The sequence below is a fragment of the Mytilus galloprovincialis genome, chromosome 10 (genome assembly GCF_965363235.1).
Source record: "Mytilus galloprovincialis chromosome 10, xbMytGall1.hap1.1, whole genome shotgun sequence".
NCBI classification, from domain to species: domain Eukaryota; kingdom Metazoa; phylum Mollusca; class Bivalvia; order Mytilida; family Mytilidae; genus Mytilus; species Mytilus galloprovincialis.
The window spans coordinates 40,470,978-40,491,618 of record NC_134847.1 but is presented as its reverse complement, the minus strand read 5'-3'; the positions used below and the strand labels follow the sequence as shown (position 1 = coordinate 40,491,618).

At 30.8% G+C, this 20,641-nt stretch overlaps 1 protein-coding gene across 3 annotated transcripts; it reads left to right on the top strand.

Moving 5' to 3' along the window:
- Positions 1-5,655: 5,655 nt before the first annotated feature.
- On the top strand, positions 5,656-20,114 carry LOC143047560 (uncharacterized). 3 transcript variants are annotated; one of them, XM_076220640.1, is made up of 9 exons: positions 5,656-6,087; positions 7,147-7,183; positions 9,746-10,165; positions 11,200-11,307; positions 12,609-12,716; positions 13,982-14,092; positions 15,636-15,746; positions 16,132-16,283; positions 18,662-20,114. In XM_076220640.1, the coding sequence occupies exons 3-9, from the start codon at positions 9,835-9,837 to the stop codon at positions 18,827-18,829; spliced, it is 1,089 nt and encodes a 362-aa protein (XP_076076755.1). In that variant the 5' UTR covers positions 5,656-6,087; positions 7,147-7,183; positions 9,746-9,834; the 3' UTR covers positions 18,830-20,114. The 3 variants fall into 3 exon arrangements, with proteins under 3 accessions (XP_076076755.1, XP_076076756.1, XP_076076754.1); XM_076220641.1 differs by lacking the exon at positions 7,147-7,183; XM_076220639.1 differs by lacking the exons at positions 5,656-6,087; positions 7,147-7,183 and adding an exon at positions 7,884-8,214.
- Positions 20,115-20,641: the final 527 nt, after the last annotated feature.

The following is a 20,641-nucleotide window of genomic DNA, read 5'->3' as shown; positions in this document are numbered from 1 at the left end:
TCGCCTTCCATCAGAATTTGGAGAAAAAATCCTAAATTGTAAAAAAAATATGATTTCGAAACATAACGGTAAGACAGATGCAGAATATACCAGAGGGACATTCAAACTAATCAGACAAAATAAAATCACTTAACATTTAATACCGCAATTCCGCAAGACTCCGGATAACTAAAAATTCTTTGTCTTTTATAATATAAATAACCTGTTTTTGACCCTTTTGACAAGTTAACAGTTATCCGTAAGAACCGTTTTGTTTCAAATATGTACTACTTTCTTGTATGTTCTTTCCGAACGGGCCCGAATTAGTGGTTCTATACCATAACTAGGAATATAAGTAAAACTATTAATAAGATAAAAAAAAATATTTTATCATTTTGTAAATCAATTAAATTCAGAGTAATACAAATGATAAAAACGTTCAAAGCTTTAACGTTCGATGTTCAGAAGGTGATCGATGATATGACGTCATTGCTAAGAAGGATAATGACGCAGCAGAATACTATTCCAGTTGAATAATATAATATAGATCAAATAATGGAGAAAACATTTTTTTCCAAGGATCCAAATACAGAAGCTTTCTTTGTGAATATTACGAAGATATAAACACTTTGCAGACTACTGGCACTACAGTATATAGCACCGAGGGCACTACTGTCTCACAGACTACTGGAACTATAACTAAGACAACAACAGGCACGATTGCAACGTAATGAAGACCATCCAAATAGATGTACCAAAATAATTCTAAGATGAACTGAAGGTTGCATTCTTTGACAGAATTGTAAAACAATCTTGTTATGTTTGTTTGTATGATACAATGTATATAGATAATCAAAAGAAATGTTTGAATACTCATCACAAAATAAGTTTGGACAAAGAATAAATCATTCGAATCAAGCTGTGTACTATTGCTTTAGAAGTTAAATACTCCCGATAATTGTAGAAAAGATTAAGCGTATTTTTAGTTAAAATGCACGCACACTGATATTGTTGCAAACACAAAAATATATATAAAAAACTACCGTACAATGCTTCATTTCTGAAACCTGCAAGCTTTGTGGGACAATATATCCTAAGAAAAACCATACATACAAGGTTTTATGCTATAATATCATGGACTGTTCTCGTCTAGCTTTAGGTGTGTTGCTGAATTTGAAACAAGCCAAAAATGTTGTTGATATGACAAAGCGATAACATCGAATAATTTTAAATGTTGATTTTGCATTACCCATGGAGATATTTGAGACTCGACATTAAAACATACGTCCATAGACTTATACATTATTTCAAAAATAAAATATACTTTAGTGAAAGAATGGACCTCCAAATTGATAGAATTGTGTGATAGTTGAAGTTGACTTCAAAGAGGTAATGCACCTTTTGCAATAGTTTTACTTTATGATTTTGACCTTCGAGAAACCTGTTAATTATCAGGTAAAATACATAACATATTATTCAGAAGTTAAACATTTTTGTACTGAAATTAGTTAAAATGATAATTATATTGCAAGAGTAATAATAAAAATGCTGAAATCAATTTAGAGAACAAATTATTTTTAACACTAGTTTCATGTTTAGTAATTTCTGCAACTCATGTGATAGTTATGATAGTTTTCCTAAATATCTTTTTATCAACATTAATCACGATACACTGTACATGTAATATGCATTGAATTCAAGAAACGAGCAAATTGATGTAAATGAATTGAAACACATAAAAAGCTTATGAACCGAACGTGAATAAAGAATAAAAGCCAAATTCATCTAAGGTAAATACAAACTCTTGATGACGTTTGAATCTATCTTCATATGTTATGTATAAACATAAAGTTTAAGGATGAATTTTATCAAACTTGTCAAAAGCAAAGCACTGACTATAACTAAGCTGATGATTTAATGGTCCACAACTAAAAGCGAGATGTGTGCATACATCGATTTTTATATTGCTTTAATTTGTAAATATATCCAAGTTTGAAAACAAGTTAAACTTAAAAGTACTTCCCTTTGTCGTCCTCACAGAGGATGAGAGGAAATGCCTTACAAAGGAACGCTTTGATTAAGTTATTTATGTTTAAAACATTGATAAAATGATCATTGAATTTGTTAAAATGAACGTGTAGACGTTAGAAATATTCTGAACACAGACGAAGACACATTTGGTAGTGACATGAGTCTTATCGGAATAAGCAGCTGAAGTATTCAAACATTTGATGGATATAAACAAGATTTTACGCAGAATCATTTACATCATCTCCAATAATTCTACAACAATAATGGATTGTATTTAAAATCCAGTGTCAACTAGTACATGTCAATCAGGAAAATAACAGATACCTCAATGTATGAATATGATCCCCGATTTGTACTAGAAATACAAATGGATTTACTTTGCACTCTTCCGATATTGTTTGAAAATAAGATCAAGGAAAACTTTGTTTCTGATTTATTTTACTGATTAACTATATACGCTTTTTAATATTATTACTGTATAATGGCTAAATATAACTTATCTTTACTATATATATATATATATATCAAAAGTAACATAGTAGTGGAAACATCCCGTTTAACTACAGTACAAACGGACTTTAACGGACGGATCTGAAACTTGAAAACAAAGTTTTTTTTTTCCTTATTAAACAAGTATACCTAAAAATAAAGAGAATATATTATACACTGAATTTGATAAAAATAAAAGATGCATCTATGATATATTGACCGTGATTGTTCCCACAAGTGATGTGAACTAATGTACCAACCAGTAAACTGAAATACACCAGCAGATCAGTAGATGTGATGCTCACAGCTATGAACTTAATAAGCCAAGTTATTTTGTAAGTTCTTGAAATTGGTTGATACTGTACAAATGTATGTCACAAGGAACCCGGAAGTTCAAACAAAAAAGATGATTAATGACTTATCATAACGTGACATTTTGTAGTCTTATACTGGTAACAGTAGGTAAAATAACAATTGATTTTGCTTCTTTGAATGCACTTACTTATATTTCGTTTGAAAAATAAGTCTAACATGTCGATATGGCTTTGATAAATTAATGACAAAACAATTCAAATATTAATGCTCATTGGTTTCACTTGGTTACAGAAGTTGACTTAATAAATATGCTATATTTAAAAGTATCTTTCAAGTACATTTTTGTGTAACAATGAGAATAAGTCAAATACAATTGGTAATGCAGTGAGGTTTGATATCATAAACACATTATTACTTTTCCCTTTGTTGTCCACGCAAAGGATGAGAGAAAATGCCTTACAAAAGTACACTTAGATTGAGATATTTATGATTAAATAAAAAATGATTTCATGATACATGAACTAGAACGCTAAGAAAATGAACATGTAGATGTCCAAAATATTCGGAACACCGAAATGCAATATGAAGCAGCTTACCCGTATCAATAAAGGCAACAGTAGTATACCGCTGTTCAAAATTCATAAATCGATAGACAAAAAACAAATCCGGGTTACAAACTAAAACTGAGGGAAACGTATCAAATATAAGAGAACTACGAAATGTAACAAATACAAAAACGAACTATAATGTAACAATGGCCATTTTCCTGACTTGGTGGGTTGAACCTGGTTTTGTGGCATGCCAAACCTCCCGCTTTAATGGCAGTGTTAATTATAACATTAAAATGACATCATTACACGACAGAAAATCTGACAAAATCTAAGATGACAATCATGATGAAAAGTTGACCTATTAGTAAACTAAGGTATTTATAAATATTTTCATCCCTTGTTAGCCCTACGACTGAACACTCGGAAACCCAACAACTTGGTACTCAAAGAACATTAACGAATCCTAAGTAGTAAAATTTTTTATTTACAAAATTCTTCACATTAAACAGAAATCCAGCAATTTGTTCAATACATAATTGACTGCAATTTTATTTGTGCTTAACGCTGTATTGAAAAAACTTCGTGTATATATGGATAAGCATTTTCCGCAAAGAGGGTAGGCTGGGAGGAATTGCGAGATATTTAAATGGTCTTTTCGAAAATTAGATCATATATTTAGCTTATATACAGGTAGATGCAACAAACAAGGGGTATTATACTTGAATAAGGCTCACAGTTTCAAATTTCCCCCAATCCAATCGGACATTTATCAAATGCAACCAACATAGACAACGTTCGTAGCAGTTTTTTTTACCAGTCCGTAGAAGTAGACGGTAAGAAGATAGCGAAAACAACTCAATGCATAACGAATTTAACTGCGAAATAAATTGATATAAAGTTTATGAATAAGCAACACTCGAAGCTGTATTAGAAAATTAATGCTTGTTTTAGCTGAATTATATTTAAATCTACAGATATTTGGTTGAAATGTGTGGTTAGGTTAAAAATTTACAACCATTTGAACAAAAATACATATATTATTTCATATTTGATATCGTTATTATTGAAACGTTAGATTTTAACAAGAAAAGATTAAGGGAAGATATGATTTTTACTTTTAAACCAACATGGATATAACAGCTTTGTAAAATTGTTTAATTGAACAAGATTTAGAAAACAGAACCAAACATATATGATAACAATATCTTCGTTGACAGAAGGAACAACAGATGATAATGTGTACGAGGAATGTTTCGATACAGAAAATCAATATTCATTTTTATACTGAAATTAGTTAAAATGATAATTATATTGTAAGAGTAATAATAAAAATGCTGAAATCAATTTAGAGAACAAATTATTTTTAACACTAGTTTCATGTTAAGTAATTTCTGCAACTCATGTGATAGTTATGATAGTTTTCTTAAATATCTTTTTATCAACATTAATCACGATACACTGTACATGTAATATGCATTGAATTCAAGAAACGAGCAAATTGATGTAAATGAATTGAAACACATAAAAAGCAATATGAACCGAACGTGAATTAAGAATAAAAGACAAATTCATCTAAGGTAAATACAAACTCTTGATGACGTTTGAATCTATCTTCATATGTAATTTATAAACATAAAGTTTCAGAATGAAATTTATCAAACTTGTCAAAAGCAAAGCACTGACTACAACCAAGCTGATGATTTAATGGTCCACAACTAAAAGCGAGATGTGTGCATACACCGATTTTTATATTGCTTTAATTTGTAAATATATCCAAGTTTGAAAACAAGTTAAACTTAAAAGTACTTCCCTTTGTCGTCCTCACAGAGGATGAGAGGAAATGCCTTACAAAGGAACATTTTGATTTAGGTATTTACGATTAAAACATTGATGAAATGATAATTGAATTTGTTAAAATGAACGTGTAGACGTTAAAAATATTCTGAACACAGACGAAGACACATTTGGTAGTGACATGAGTCTTATCGGAATAAGCAGCTGACTCTGAAGTATTCAAACATTTGATGGATATAAACAAGATTTTACGCAGAATCATTTACATCATCCCTAATAATTCTACAAAAATAATGGATTGTATTTAAAATCCAGTGTCAACTATTACATGTCAATCAGGAAAAGAACATATACCTCAATGTATGAATATGATCCCCGATTTGTACTAGAAATACAAATGGATTTACTTTGCATTCTTCCGATATTGTTTGAAAATAAGATCAAGGAAAACTTTGTTTCTGATTTATTTTACTGATTAACTATATACGCTTTTTAATATTATTACTGTATAATGGCTAAATATAACTTATCTTTAGTATATATATATCAAAAGTAACATGGTAGTGGAAACATCCCGTTTAAAAGAAGGAAAACACTTGTTAAAATCTTTCCCTACTTATGGTCACATGAAAAGAGGTGGGAAATTACTGCTAAAACACTTGTTTACAGTACAAACGGACTTTAACGGACGGATCTGAAACTTGAATACAAAGCTTTTTTGTTCCTTATTAAACAAGTATACCTAAAAAAACAGAGAATATATTATACACTGAATTTTTAGAAAAATAAAAGGTGCATCTATGATATATTAAACGTGATTGTTCCCACAAGTGATGTGAATTAATGTACCAACCAGTAAACTGAAATACACCAGCAGATCAGTAGATGTGATGCTCACAGCTATGAACTTAATAAGCCAAGTTATTTTGTAAGTTCTTTATTTTTATTTTTACATCATAAGAGAAATTGGTTGATACTGTAAAAATGTATGTCACAAGGAACCCGGAAGTTCAAACAAAAAAGATGATTAATGACTTATCACAACGTGACATTTTGTAGTCTTATACTGGTAACAGTAGGTAAAATAACAATTGATTTTGCTTCTTTGAATGCACTTACTTATATTTCGTTTGAAAAATTAGTCTAACACGTCGATATGGCTTTGATAAATTAATGACAAAACAATTCAAATATTAATGCTCATTTGTTTCACTTGGTTACAGAAGTTGACTTAATAAATATGCTATATTTAAAAGTATCTTTCAAGTACATCACCTAACATTTAATACCGCAATTCCGCAAGACTCCGGATAACTAAAAATTCTTTGTCTTTTATAATATAAATTTCCTGTTAACAAAACTTTTAATTTTTCGAAAAACTAAGGATTTTCTTATCCCAGGCATAGATTACCTTAGCCGTATTTGGCAAAAATTTTTGGAATTGTGAATCCTCAATGCTCTTCAACTTTGTACTTGTTTGGCTTTATAACTTTATAACTATTTTCATATGAGCGTCACTGATGAGTCTGATAAAGACGAAACACGCGTCTGGCGTCCTACATTTTAAGTCTGGTACCTTTGATAACTAAATATAATAACTCTGACTACTAGTATACTTACTTAAAACATATTTTATTTCATGAAATCATGTACATGAAATACAGTGATACATAAGGATTCGGAAACAATATACTTGATTAACAAAATAATGAATATATTTTTTTCTCATCAATAGTTTTACTTATGGTCCTATAAGTCAGAATTAATTGCCTTCCCTGAATAAGAAATTATATATGTCACAAGTTTTGAAAAATTACACACATAGCCGGATGGCTTCCTGTGTTAAATTACACTTTCAAGCATTAATGGCTACTTTGTTTTTAAGTTCAAATAAAGTGGCAGTCATGTTATGTTAAAATTATACCTTATCCTGACTGCTGCTGAACATACTTCATACATTCAACATACCTTTAATTGCATATTACAGCAAACTGGGCCCCGGAAGTAAGATAGTACAAAAACAGGTACGTCCGATCTAAACAACAGGGAAAATGTGTCTTTCTATCATAATTTTGTATATTATTTTTATTATTTAAAAGAATCTTTCAACAATACAAGGGTTTACGAGTGATTGCAAGTCCCCACGCTGTCATTTGATACCAGCACTGCCAAATAATTGACCCTTTTGACAAGTTAACAGTTATGCGTAGGAACCGTTTTGTTTCAAATATGTACTACTTTCTTGTATGTTCTTTCCAAACGGGTCCTTATTAGTGGTTCTATACCATGACTAGGAATATAAGTAAAACTATGAGTCTTATCGGAATAAGCAGCTGACTCTGAAGTGTTCAAACATTTGATGGATATAAACAAGATTTTACGCAGAATCATTTACATCATCTCCAATAATTCTACAAAAATAATGGAGTGTATTTAAAATCCAGTGTCAACTATTACATGTCACTCAGGAAAAGAACAGATACCTCAATGTATGAATATGATCCCCGATTTGTACTAGAAATACAAATGGATTTACTTTGCACTCTTCCGATATTGTTTGAAAATAAGATCAAGGAAAACTTTGTTTCTGATTTATTTTACTGATTAACTATATACGCTTTTTAATATTATTACTGTATAATGGCTAAATATAACTTATCTTTAGTATATATATATCAAAAGTAACAGAGTAGTGGAAACATCCCGTTTAAAAGAAGGAAAACACTTGTTAAAATCTGCCCCTACTTATGGTCACATGAAAAGAGGTGGTAAATTACTGCTAAAACACTTGTCAACAGTACAAACGGACTTTAACGGACGGATCTGAAACTTGAATACAAGGCTTTCTTTTCCTAATCAAACAAGTATACCTAAAAAACAGAGAATATATTATACACTGAATGTTTTGAAAAATAAAGGATGCATCTATGATATATTGACCGTGATTGTTCCCACAAGTGATGTGAATTAATGTACCAACCAGTAAACTGAAATACATCAGCAGATAAGTAGATGTGATGCTCACAGCTATGAACTTAATAAGCCAAGTTATTTTGTACGTTCGTTATTTTTATTTTTACATCATAAGAGAAATTGGTTGATACTGTAAAAATGTATGTCACAAGGAACCCGGAAGTTCAAACAAAAAAGATGATTAATGACTTATCACAACGTGACATTTTGTAGTCTTATACTGGTAACAGTAGGTAAAATAACAATTGATTTTGCTTCTTTGAATGCCTTTACTTATATTTCGTTTGAAAAATTAGTCTAACACGTCGATATGGCTTTGATAAATTAATGACAAAACAATTCAAATCTTAATGCTCATTGGTTTCACTTGGTTACAGAAGTTGACTTAATAAATATGCTATATTCAAAAGTATCTTTCAAGTACATTTTTGTGTAACAATAAGAATAAGTCAAATACAATTGGTAATGCAGTGAGGTTTGATATCATTAACACATTATTACTTTTCCCTTTGTTGTCCACGCAAAGGATGAGAGAAAATGCCTTACAAAAGTACACTTAGATTACGATATTTATGATTAAATAAAAAATGATTACATGATACATGAATTAGAACGTTATGAAAATGAACGTGAAGATGTTCAAAATATTCGGAACACCGAAATGCAATATGAACCAGCTTACCCGTATCAATAAAGGCAACAGTAGTATACCGCTGTTCAAAATTCATAAATCGATAGACAAAAATCAAATCCGGGTTACAAACTAAAACTGAGGAAAACATATCAAATATAAGAGAACTACGAAATATAACAAACACAGAAACGAACTATAATGTAACAATGGCCATTTTCCTGACTTGGTGGGTTGAACCTGGTTTTGTGGCATGCCAAACCTCCCGCTTTAATGGCAGTGTTAATTATGACATTAAAATGACAACATTACACGACAGAAAATCTGACAAAATCTAAGGTGACAATCATGATGAAAAGTTGACCTATTGGTAAACTAAGGTATTTATAAATATTTTCATCCCTTGACAGCTCTACGACTGAACACTCGGAAACCTAACAACTTGGTACTCAAGTAGTAAAATTTGCTATTTCCGAAATTCTTAACATTAAACAGAAATCCAGCAATTTGTTGAATACATAAATGACTGCAATTTTATTTGTGCTTAACGCTCTATTGAAAATACTTCGTGTATATATGGATAAGAATTTTCCGCAAAGAGGGTAGGCTGGGAGGAATTGCGAGATATTTAAATGGTCTTTTCGAAAATTCCAATCGGACATTCATCAAATGCAACCAACATAGACAACGTTCGTAACAGTTTTTTTTTTTACCAGCCCGTAGAAGTAGACGGCAGGAAGATAGCGAAAACAACTCAATGCATAACGAATTTGACTGCGAAATAAATTGATATAAAGTTTATGAATAAGAAACACTCGAAGCTGTATTAGAAATTAATGCTTATTTTAGCTGTTGTTTTAGAATTATATTTTAATCTTCAGATTTTTGGTTTAAATGTGTGGTTAGGTTGATAATTTATAACCATTTGAACAAAAATACTTATATTATTTCATCTTTGATATCGTTATTATTGAAATTGTAGATTTTAACAAGAGAAGATTGAAGGAAGATATGATATTTCCTTTTAAACCAACATAATAACAGCTTTGTAAAATTGTTTAATTGAACAAGATGTCGAAAACAGAACCAAACATATATCATAACAATATCTTCGTTGACGGGACAACAGATGATGATGTGTACATTGAATGTTTCGATACAGGAAATCAATATGATTATGAGGAAGTTTCCGCGATCGCCAATACAAAACAACCTGATGTCAAAATACCAGATAATATTCCAAAGATTCAGTCAATAAAAGAGGATAATAGTCGGAGTAAAAAGAAGCACGCGCATTTGCGGTTTATGTTTTTAATAAGTGGCTTCGTGATCATATTAGTAGCATCAAATGGCGTGACATTCATTATCACAAAAGATATATTGTCTGAAAACAAATCAAATAGTGAGTATGATTAAATATGTACTAGTATGCTGTCATCCCTGTTTTCAGAACTGATTTTCGTGTCAATGATATCAACTGTACTATATAGCTGAACTGTTCGTAAAAATTGTGAAGGTGGTTCAAAATGTTAGCTGCAGTAGTAGTACTTGTTTTAGTTCCCATTTATTTATTTTGGAAAAAGTTAGTTCCTATAACATTGATCGGCGGTGATTTTATCGCATACATATTGTATGTTATAAATTTGAGAAATATATATTTTGATGAACACTGAGCTGATTTGATTTAAAACTTGAGCAGTTTGAAATTCTTTGTATGTACTAAAATTCTGGCTATCACCTTGTATTTTATAGTTCTAAAAATTAATCTCTATTGAAAATTAAATAATTCATATAACCTCTAATTGATTTAATATTCTTATGCACGATAAACAACATACCGGCTAGGACGCATCCCGGGTACCAAGATTCTTTATTGTTACACAAAACACGGTAGCACTCGGTTTAATTTGCGTGTTCCATCTAACTCCTTTTCTTACCTTCTAAGTTTGATATTTTCATTATTCATTTTTCCATGTCAGGAACATGTGTTTATTCTAAATAATCTTTACATCTTTACTTTATCATCAATGTATACCCCTACATCAGGATCATGTAATAATGTCTCTATTGTAGCGATAAATTAACAAAAATTCACACTATTTGATTTCTAAAATTAAAATGCAGGCAATGACGATTTTATTAACACATATTATAGATTGAACTTAAAAAAATAAATTTCCAAATCGTCAACAAAACAATATCAGACGAATATAATTTAGAGGTGAATTTTAGTTTGCCTTTGTTTCAGGGAAAATAATGACCTCACACAGGTCATTATTTTATGCCTTAGAGCATATTTCTATGAAACATGTTATCGCATGAATTGATTCTTCGAAAGAATAACCTATCGTTCTGAAAGAAAAAAAAAACGCCATATAGGTATATTATGTTCAGAATAACTATTATGTCAATTAATTTGTGTTGCGCAAATTTCAGTGACACCTTGTACTGGACTGAAGTGTTTGAACGGAGGCTCATGTGGGGTGTTAAATGGCACATTTCACTGTTTATGCGAATCCGGCTTTTCTGGAAGTCTCTGTGAAGGTAAGCATCAAACATCATTAAAGTCATATGAAACGATGTCAGGTAAAAATTGATGGTAATGCAATTCTTGAATTGATGCATGTATATATTATAAACCTCTGTGTACGATTTTATCTTTTTATACGTATCTATTTTGTATAATCGTAAACAAGTATTCACTTGTTCAGTGTTGTGAAAATATGTCAGCTCAAAAATGGTCGTGTTTAAAGCCGAAGTTTACCGATTGTCACCTTTGTAAACAATCAACAAAGAAACATGTATATTCAGATAAGCACGTATACAATAAAATATAGTTTAGTTCGGTGACGGAGCGATGTTTACGTTTCTTGACTTTTTCTGCCAATTTTGTTTTCCACTTTGCACTTGCGTAACTGCGATCCCCGGATAATTATGAGAATGGTCAGACCTAGCTAGGTAACTGAATACGAAAAACATGTAGGCGAATTGTTGTCTGGAAGCCAACAAGTAAAAAAGGAAATGTCTTATAAGTTTGAACTAATGTAAGACTTTAAAAAAAAAGTGTTTGTACACGAGTCATGGTTAGTTTTACAATTAAAAAACTAGCCATTTAGTTATAAAAACAAAAACATATGCATATTTTTTTTCAATTTGAAGTTTCATATCGCTTTAACGTTAGAATATTATATTGCTATATTAGTGTAAAATAATAGAGAAAAAACAAACAAGCTTATAGAATACCGGAATCGGCTGAAACAAAACATTTTGCGTTCTAAATTAAACATAAATTAGTTGGTTTTGATAATGTGTAAAAATTAAAGAAAACCTTAAAGGGGATGCAATGGTGTTTGTGTTTTCTTCGTTATTGAACAATACCTATAAATATATTAAACTACGGTAAAACAATACAGTTTCTCCCAAGTATCTTCAAAAGTTCGTGCTACTAAACATGAATTCTAGTAATCTTTTGTTGAACTGAAATATTATCTTTATCACATCATTCAACCTAACTTCGGTTTTTGAAGGGGTAGCGACTGTGTTGTCATAGATGTTATATATCTTGCGTCACTACGCTCCTTGGCTATAAATGCCATCAACCTTTGTCCACCTATGACATAATCTGCGATAGACAACAAACTATGTAACGGTCTTATATGATATCAGCATATTGACCATTACTTTCAAAACAATTAAACCAAACTTCAATTTTAAAATGTAAGCTGATGTCATAATATCAAATTTTTAAGTCTTTGTTTTTCCAGTTTAATGAAATAAATATTCAATCGAATCTGTTTTTAATTTTTCCAGTAAATTAATAATATGAAAAACATTTTGAATTTCAGTGACACCTTGTACTGGACGTACTTGTTTGAACGGAGGCTCATGTGAAGTGTTGGATGAAATGTTTCACTGCTCATGCAAACCTGGGTTTTCTGGACATCTGTGTGAAGGTAAACATTAGATATCATTAAGGAAGATAAAATGTAGTGTTAATTTAAAAGAATCTTGAGAAAGAGTAGTTACTATACATTCATTAATTTTATACATATCGCGTCGATGGGCTCCTCGGATACAAAGTTCACACACATATTGTCTCCATGGCAGAATCTTCGAATGACAACGAACAATGTAACGGCCTGATATCATATCAGCATATTTACCAATACTTTCTAGACTGGCGTGTTTTAAAATGTAAACTGATGTGATGATATAATTTTCTTAATTCTACGGTTTTTTTTTTTAAATTAATGAAATACTAGAAATGATCAATAACAATCTGTTTTTGATTTTTATTTAAATCTATGACAAACATTTTGAATTGAAGTGACACCTTGTACTGGAATTAACTGTTTGAACGGAGGCTCATGTGAGATGTTGAATGCAATGTTTCACTGTTCATGCGAATCTGGACGTCTCTGTGAAATCCTTTTTGTTTTTATTCTTTGTTTAAAGGAATATTAATGAAATACAAAGAAACAAGAGAATACTGCAAAAACAACCCGTACTATTATTGAAACGAAACATTTTGGTAGAACTATCTTGAATTAGGTTGTTAGCATGTTTTCGCAGCGATACCATTCTTGAGCAATATCCAATTGAAAGCTACACCATAGGATTTCATCTAGTTTACGTTTTATCCTTAAATAATACACACGTAAGTAAAGCCACGTTTTCCATGGTTCGCCTGATCTAATGCAACTTCCTGTAATCTAGTGTTTTGATTAATCTATCTGACTTGCAATATGTATAGCATCCAACGACGAATCTTCGATGTTTGAAAGTGTAGCTACTAAATTTTCATTGATGTTATGTCTCACGTTGGTGCGCTCATCGGGATGAAAAAAGTAAAATCACAAAAATACCGAATTCCGAAAAAAATTCAAAACGGAAAGTCAAACACATCAATCGGAGAAATAAAAAGCTGTCATAATCCTGACTTGTCACAAATGTAACAAAACTTTATACCTACACGTGATGGAATATTCGATAAATAACGAAATATGTGACGACATGGATTTTTATCAGTACTCTAAGCATTATTTTCAAGACAATTGAACCAAACGTTCATATCAAAAATGTGTACTGAGTCATGATACCAAATTTTTTATTCTATGTTATTTTTAAATTTAATTAAATACTACAAATGTTATAAATTAACATAATGAAATCTGTTTTAATATTTTTCTATAAATATGACAAACACTTGAAATTTCAGTCACACCTTGTACTGGATTTAACTGCTTGAACAGAGGCTCGTGTGAGGTGTTGAATGGCACATTTCACTGTGCATGTGATTCTGGGTTTTCCGGACGCCGGTGTGAAAACGGTAAAAGTTTCTGAAGCGATAAAACGTGTAAAGGTTTCAGAAGCAATATCTCAGACAAGCTTGTTAAAATGTGCAAATAAGGTTTTTTAAAAGAAGTTCTGAACTTGCTTATGTCTATACGCCCATCTGTCAGTCCTTGTAAGCTCTCCCATGGGTACAATTCTTTCCAGAATTATTATCATGAACATACCAAACGTTAATTTCTGCAATGTGTCGAATGATTCCAAAAATCATTGCCGATCAACCATTTTTAAGCAGTTATTCCTTTTAGAAATTTAGATTATTTTGAAAAAAAGCTTTATTAGAGCTTTCAATAGATATAAGAAGATATGATAAGAGAGCCAATGAGACATTTATCCATCCAAATCTCAATATGTAAAAGTAAACGATTTTAGATTAAAGTCCTTTCTTACCACGAAGCATTGGCTCACACGGAACAGCACGCTTTGAAAGGCCAAACAAAAACAATTACTAGTGGTATAAATCATTCAAACGGGAAAACAAACGGTCTATTCTAAATAAAAACGAGAAACGAGAAATACTTCTCAAACACATCAACAAACGACAACTACTAAACATATGACACTGGCAGGTGAAAAAAATGCATCGGGTTTAAACTTTTTATTAGGTACCAACTCCCATCTGAAACAAGAGTGTAAGATCACAACATAGAAGGACACACTATTAAATATCAAATGAAATGGCTCTGAAAAATGTGGATTCAGCGCTGATTACAAATTTTTAAATGAAATATTTATTCGAAAATCAGCTATTTAGTTTAAAGGAATCATTTCGCATTGAATTTGAAAGATTGTAAATTTGACGATTCAAATGAAATTTCTGTTTCACAGATGACTAAAGATATGTTCCAATTGAAGTTACTAAAATACATTTCCCCCCATTTAACTGACAAACAGAATTAGCCAGATAATAAATTTTGTACTTACATGATCGACTCTCTAGAAAGTAGAGACCAGAGATCACTGTTTTGGGTGGTGTTGCTAAGTTTTCTTTTCGAGGTTACGTCTTAAAGACTTTTTTGTCTTTTTGTTGTTTTTCGTTTTTTTGCAATGGCATTGTAAGTTTTATTTTTAATTTCAGAGTTTGGTATATTCCGCATTTTCTTATACATAAAATAAAGTTGTCAATAAACTAATCTAAAGAGTCATTAATGTTGAAAGGATGATATATGTACATTTTGATTTTTTTTTTATAAATGTCCACGCAGTTCTTTAAAAGAGGGACGGAAGATACTAGAGAGACCGTACAACTCATAGATCGAATATACAATGACAACGCTATGGTTAATAATTATAAAGACAACCAGACAAATAATAGTACACATGAAACAACATAGAAAACTTAAGACTAGGCAATACGAACCCCACCTAAAGCTGGGGGTTATCCAGAAGGGTAAGCAGATCCTACTCCACATGTGGCAATCGTTAATAACAATTATAACTTGACATCACAGACAAAAAAAAAGTATCTTGCAGATAATATGGAGATTTATTTTGGATATTATATATTCGTAAAATTTCAGAAATTGGACCATGCTTTTCAAATCCCTGTTTCAATTTGGGTTCATGTAGAGCATCTTGTAATACTTATACCTGTTACTGTTCAAATAAAACCAAAGGAAGTCGTTGTCAAGGTGAGTAGAACACAAAAAATAATAATTAAAAAAGAAAGATAGAAGTAGAAATGCATACGAAACCAAAAAAACACCGATTAATGAAAACGAAGATTAAAGTGATCTACACTATCAACTTTAAGAACAATATCAACATTATCTTGAGTGGAATTAACGCCAAAAACATCCACAGCGGTATAAATATGTATAATATATGACCGTATGATGAACCGTCATTCATGTATGATGTTTCAGCTGCGATGCCCTTTTTTCAGGAAAAAAAAGCCATAAAAATACTGATTGCAAATAAAAAAAAAAACACTCCTTAAGACTAGAGAATATGTTTTTTTCCCTCTAGTATACGTCAGCGTTGTGTCTATTAACACCTTATATTTTTCACATACAGATGTATTACATCAAATAATAACATCTCCTGGATATCCGTCAAACTACGATGACAACTTGCGTAGACAATGGAATATTGATGTTGGACTTTCAAACACTGTCCGAATAACGTTTACTCAGTTTGAACTTGAGAATACATATGATTTTGTAAAAGTAAGTTACTTGCTCTATAATACATCTTTCCACAATATAACGATAGTATTATCAATCTTAACATGCATCTTTTCATAACACCATTCAACACAGTATTAAAATGAAGGGAACAATGAATACAATGTGTTTTTGCAAAACCAACTCAATAGTTTAAATAATATGCATGAAACTTACGTTTACCGGTTACCGGTATCATCAAAGCTTTTAAAGTACTGAAAGGAACAACCTCATCTTTTTTTGTTACTTTATCCGTCAAACGTTTTGTTTTTAATGCAAAATATATTATATATGTAAGATTTAATGTAGGTTTGGTCATCGATGAAATCGTAACAGATGGATGATTTGAAATATATCCTGCTTTTTAAAATACGAAAATAAAATAGGAAAAACAATCGCTGAATATTTTTCCCATATCTAAAATCAATCATTAACAAAATATGAAAAAACTTTAAAAAAACATTTGACATCGAACAACTCTCTTTCTCAGTAAAAACATATACATAAAAAAATGAAAAGTGTAATGCAAGTTATATAATTAAGAAACAAAGATGTATCTTAAGTATTCACTGACATCTTCGTCTGTGTGAGAAATGTTTCCGCACATGTTTTCTTTTAAATTTATCCGATATGTGTATTTTATTGTTTTTCTAATGCTAGATAACATTGATTTTCATTTCTTCGGTCGTTGATACTCAGAATGTCTATCATAAAGGATTAAAACATGATATAATTTAACGATGTTACAAAATAAAACCGAGCTTAACACACCAACTATTAAAGGGAATAAACGAAACAACAGAACACTGAAGTGCACAAAAAACAAACAACAATGCAACGAATATATACATGAATTATTAGATAACAACTACCATATTGCTGACATGGTACATGACATTTTAACAAAAAGGTGGGTTGATCCTGGTTATGTGGCTAGCCAAACCGCCGTGCTTTTTGGCTATGTTTAATATACCGTTAAAATGACAACATCTCATGACGGGAATACAGAACAAATAAATGCAAGAACTCGGAAGACAGCTAGATACACTAATAAATAAGATAATAGTACATTTCGACATGATAACCGCAGAATAACAACGAATAACTAAAATGAATTTAAGGACAGTACACAAAACAGCTTAATAGAATTACGAACTGTGTCTGTGTAAAAACGTTATTCAGCTAGTAAAAGATATTCGTGATCCGAAATATCGTTTGATTTGTAAATACCTACAGATCATCGTACGACCTTCAAGGATGAGCCAAACATTTCCTGTATGATTATCTTTTACGTATAATTAGTCCCTAGAGAACAGAGAGTGAGACAATTAAAAAAAAGTTTTGGTTTAAGTAAATAAGATATACATGGATATGTAACAAAACACATATGACAATAAAAAGTAAAATAACTGTCATATTCCTGAATTGATGCATGCATTTCATTATGTAGAAACTGATGGACTAAACCTGCTTTTATATCAAGTGTAACTTTTCTTTTGTATGACAGTCGTATGCATATTAATATCACAAAATAACTACAACAAATGGACTTTATTATCTTTGCTGCATTAGCTATTTTTATTTTTATTTTATTTTTTTTTTAAAAACTAAGGATTTTCTTATTCCAGGCAAAGATTACCTTAGCCGTATTTGGCACAACTTTTCGGAATTTTGGATCCTCAATGCTCTTCAACTTTGTACTTGTTTGGCTTTATAAATATTTTGATATGAGCGTCACTGATGAGTCTTATGTGGACGAAACGCGCGTCTGGCGTACAAAATTATAATCCTGGTACCTTTGATAACTATTTAATCTGTTTCACTGGATTTTGATTAAATTACAAAAAGTAAAATTCACAAAAATACTGAACTCAGAGGAAATCAATTCGGAAAGTCCATAATCACATGGCAAAATCAAATAAAAAAACACATCAAAAACAAATGGACAAGAACTGTCATATTCCTGACTTGGTACAGGCATTTTCAAATGTAGAAAATGGTGGATTAAACCTGGTTTTAAAGCGCTAACCCTCTCACTTTGATGACAGTCTCATCAAATTCCGTTGTATTTACAATGATGCGTGAACTAAACAGACACATAAATAAAATAGTCAAAATATGGGTACAGCAGTCGTCATCGTGTAACAATTTTAGAAGGGACAATTTAACAGAACTCAAAAACATCTATCTACAAACACATTCATTGATTCGCGAGTCTGACGTCAGAAAATTTTGTACGTCACATATATTTGTCGTTCAATGTACATACAAACAATTTTAAAATTTCACATAGACAATTTTAGCATAAAGGGTTAAAAAATCAAAAATGAAATCAAATGATAACGTTTACTGGTCCTCGTATATATTTTTTTTCATTCAAGATATATAATGGACAGTCAACTACATGTGGTTCTTTAGCTAACTACACAGGAACAATTTATCCGTTGGAATTAACATCCACAGGCAGATATATGACAATATTATTTACTACTGATGGTTCTGGTACCAAATCAGGATTTCGTGCAGTTATATATAAAATAACTAACTAGATGTTAATGTACTGCTTTTTCCCCAGATCAGACAAACACACGAATTGTTCAATTCATTGATCATGTTGATGCTTAGAGTTAGACATTCTATTATTCATCTTCTAACAACAAATGAGGGTTTAAGCATAACATAAATTGTAAAGTGTATATATTTATATCCAACTTTCATTTTGTATTTCTCATGATGGGACTTCTAAATGACTAAATGTGTCAATAAGTCAAAAAAAAAAAAAAAAATTGATACAGATTTCAGAAATACAGTTTCCTTTTTTTAAACAAAATAGCAGAAATGAAAAGTTTCACAGTCGGATAAGATCATAACATCTTTCTATCAGAGTAATCATTTTCATATTCCTAACAATATTTTAAATCAAAACTTACCTGTGCTCGTGTTTATATTTAACGCTGTTTTGCCCCCTATTTTATTGTTTATAATGAATTTATATTGTGTTATAGATTTTATTTATTCGTTCACTGTTTTCACTTGTTTTGGTAAATATGTCTTTTTGTAAGCAACTTCATTTGGTATTTTATAGCGTGTTTTTCTATGTTGTATTGTTGCACTACTGTATCAAGTAAGGATGAATGGAAGGCGCCTGTAAACATGTTTAAACCCGCTACATTCTTTTGCACCGGTCCTTAATAAGGATCCTGTTTCTCAGTAGTTTTTATCAGTTGATGTGCTAAATATGTGTTTCACGTTTCTCGTTTGTGTGTCATATAGATTATACCGTTATTGTTTTACACTGTTTTTTTTTAGTCCCCTTTATAGTTTGCTTTTCGTTGTAATTTGACCTACAATTGTTTAATTTTTACACATTGTGACATGGATTAAAAGTCGTACCCCTGACACCCATATCACATCTTGTTCTTTGAATTAGCCAGTTGTAGGTGGATGAGCATGGGCATAAATGATTGAGTCCGAGTCCGAGACCAAGTTATATATATTATGTTGTATGCTCTTCGGTTGCATACACTAGTACATATAATTCATGAATATAAAGACATTCTGATGAGCGTTGTAAATTTTTTTATATATGTTATATATTCATGAAACATTTTAATAGAAAAAACAATTGATCATTTAGGCGCATGCCGCCATACATATGTAATAGGATGTTGTTAAGAAACTTTTGCTATTTATCGCATTTTTAATACAAACAGATATAATATGCCTCTAAAACTTGATGCAATTCTAGGGTTATTCTGTTGTTTTACAAATGCCCTGTTCTGAAAGACTTGCTGGTAATTGGGAAGTTTCCTTAAATTAAATAACCTATTGTTGTTTAAGTCTTATATTGTTTTACTTTTGATGTAACTAGTATATCTTTAAGTTTGTTGAGTCTGTGGTCATCAATTACAGAAGATGATGAAAAATGAATTTTTTTAAAATTGATCAATTCAACAAAAGATGAAAAAAAGTCTGACTTTTAAAAATACAATCCACGTATTCCTAAAAAAAAAATACCAGCTGTTCTGTTGTTGAGCAATCTAAAACAATGTTCTTAGTCTATTTGTCCATCTTCTGTGATCTTATTGCAGGTAAAACAAATCGAAACTTGAAATACTTTTACTTTTACAATTTACTTTTATTTTTCCAGTTTCTGTAGTGTATATTTGTCCACTATTTCTTATGAACCTTAGCACATGCCTTTCTTCAATAATTATCGTAACATGAGTATAAGAACATGTTGTATGAATGCCAATTAAACAACAATCATCTAGGGAACAATCGAGTGAATGTTAGCAACAAATGGTCTTTACAACAATGATATCGGACTTTGTTTTCCCTTTCGAACCTCAATAGGTGAA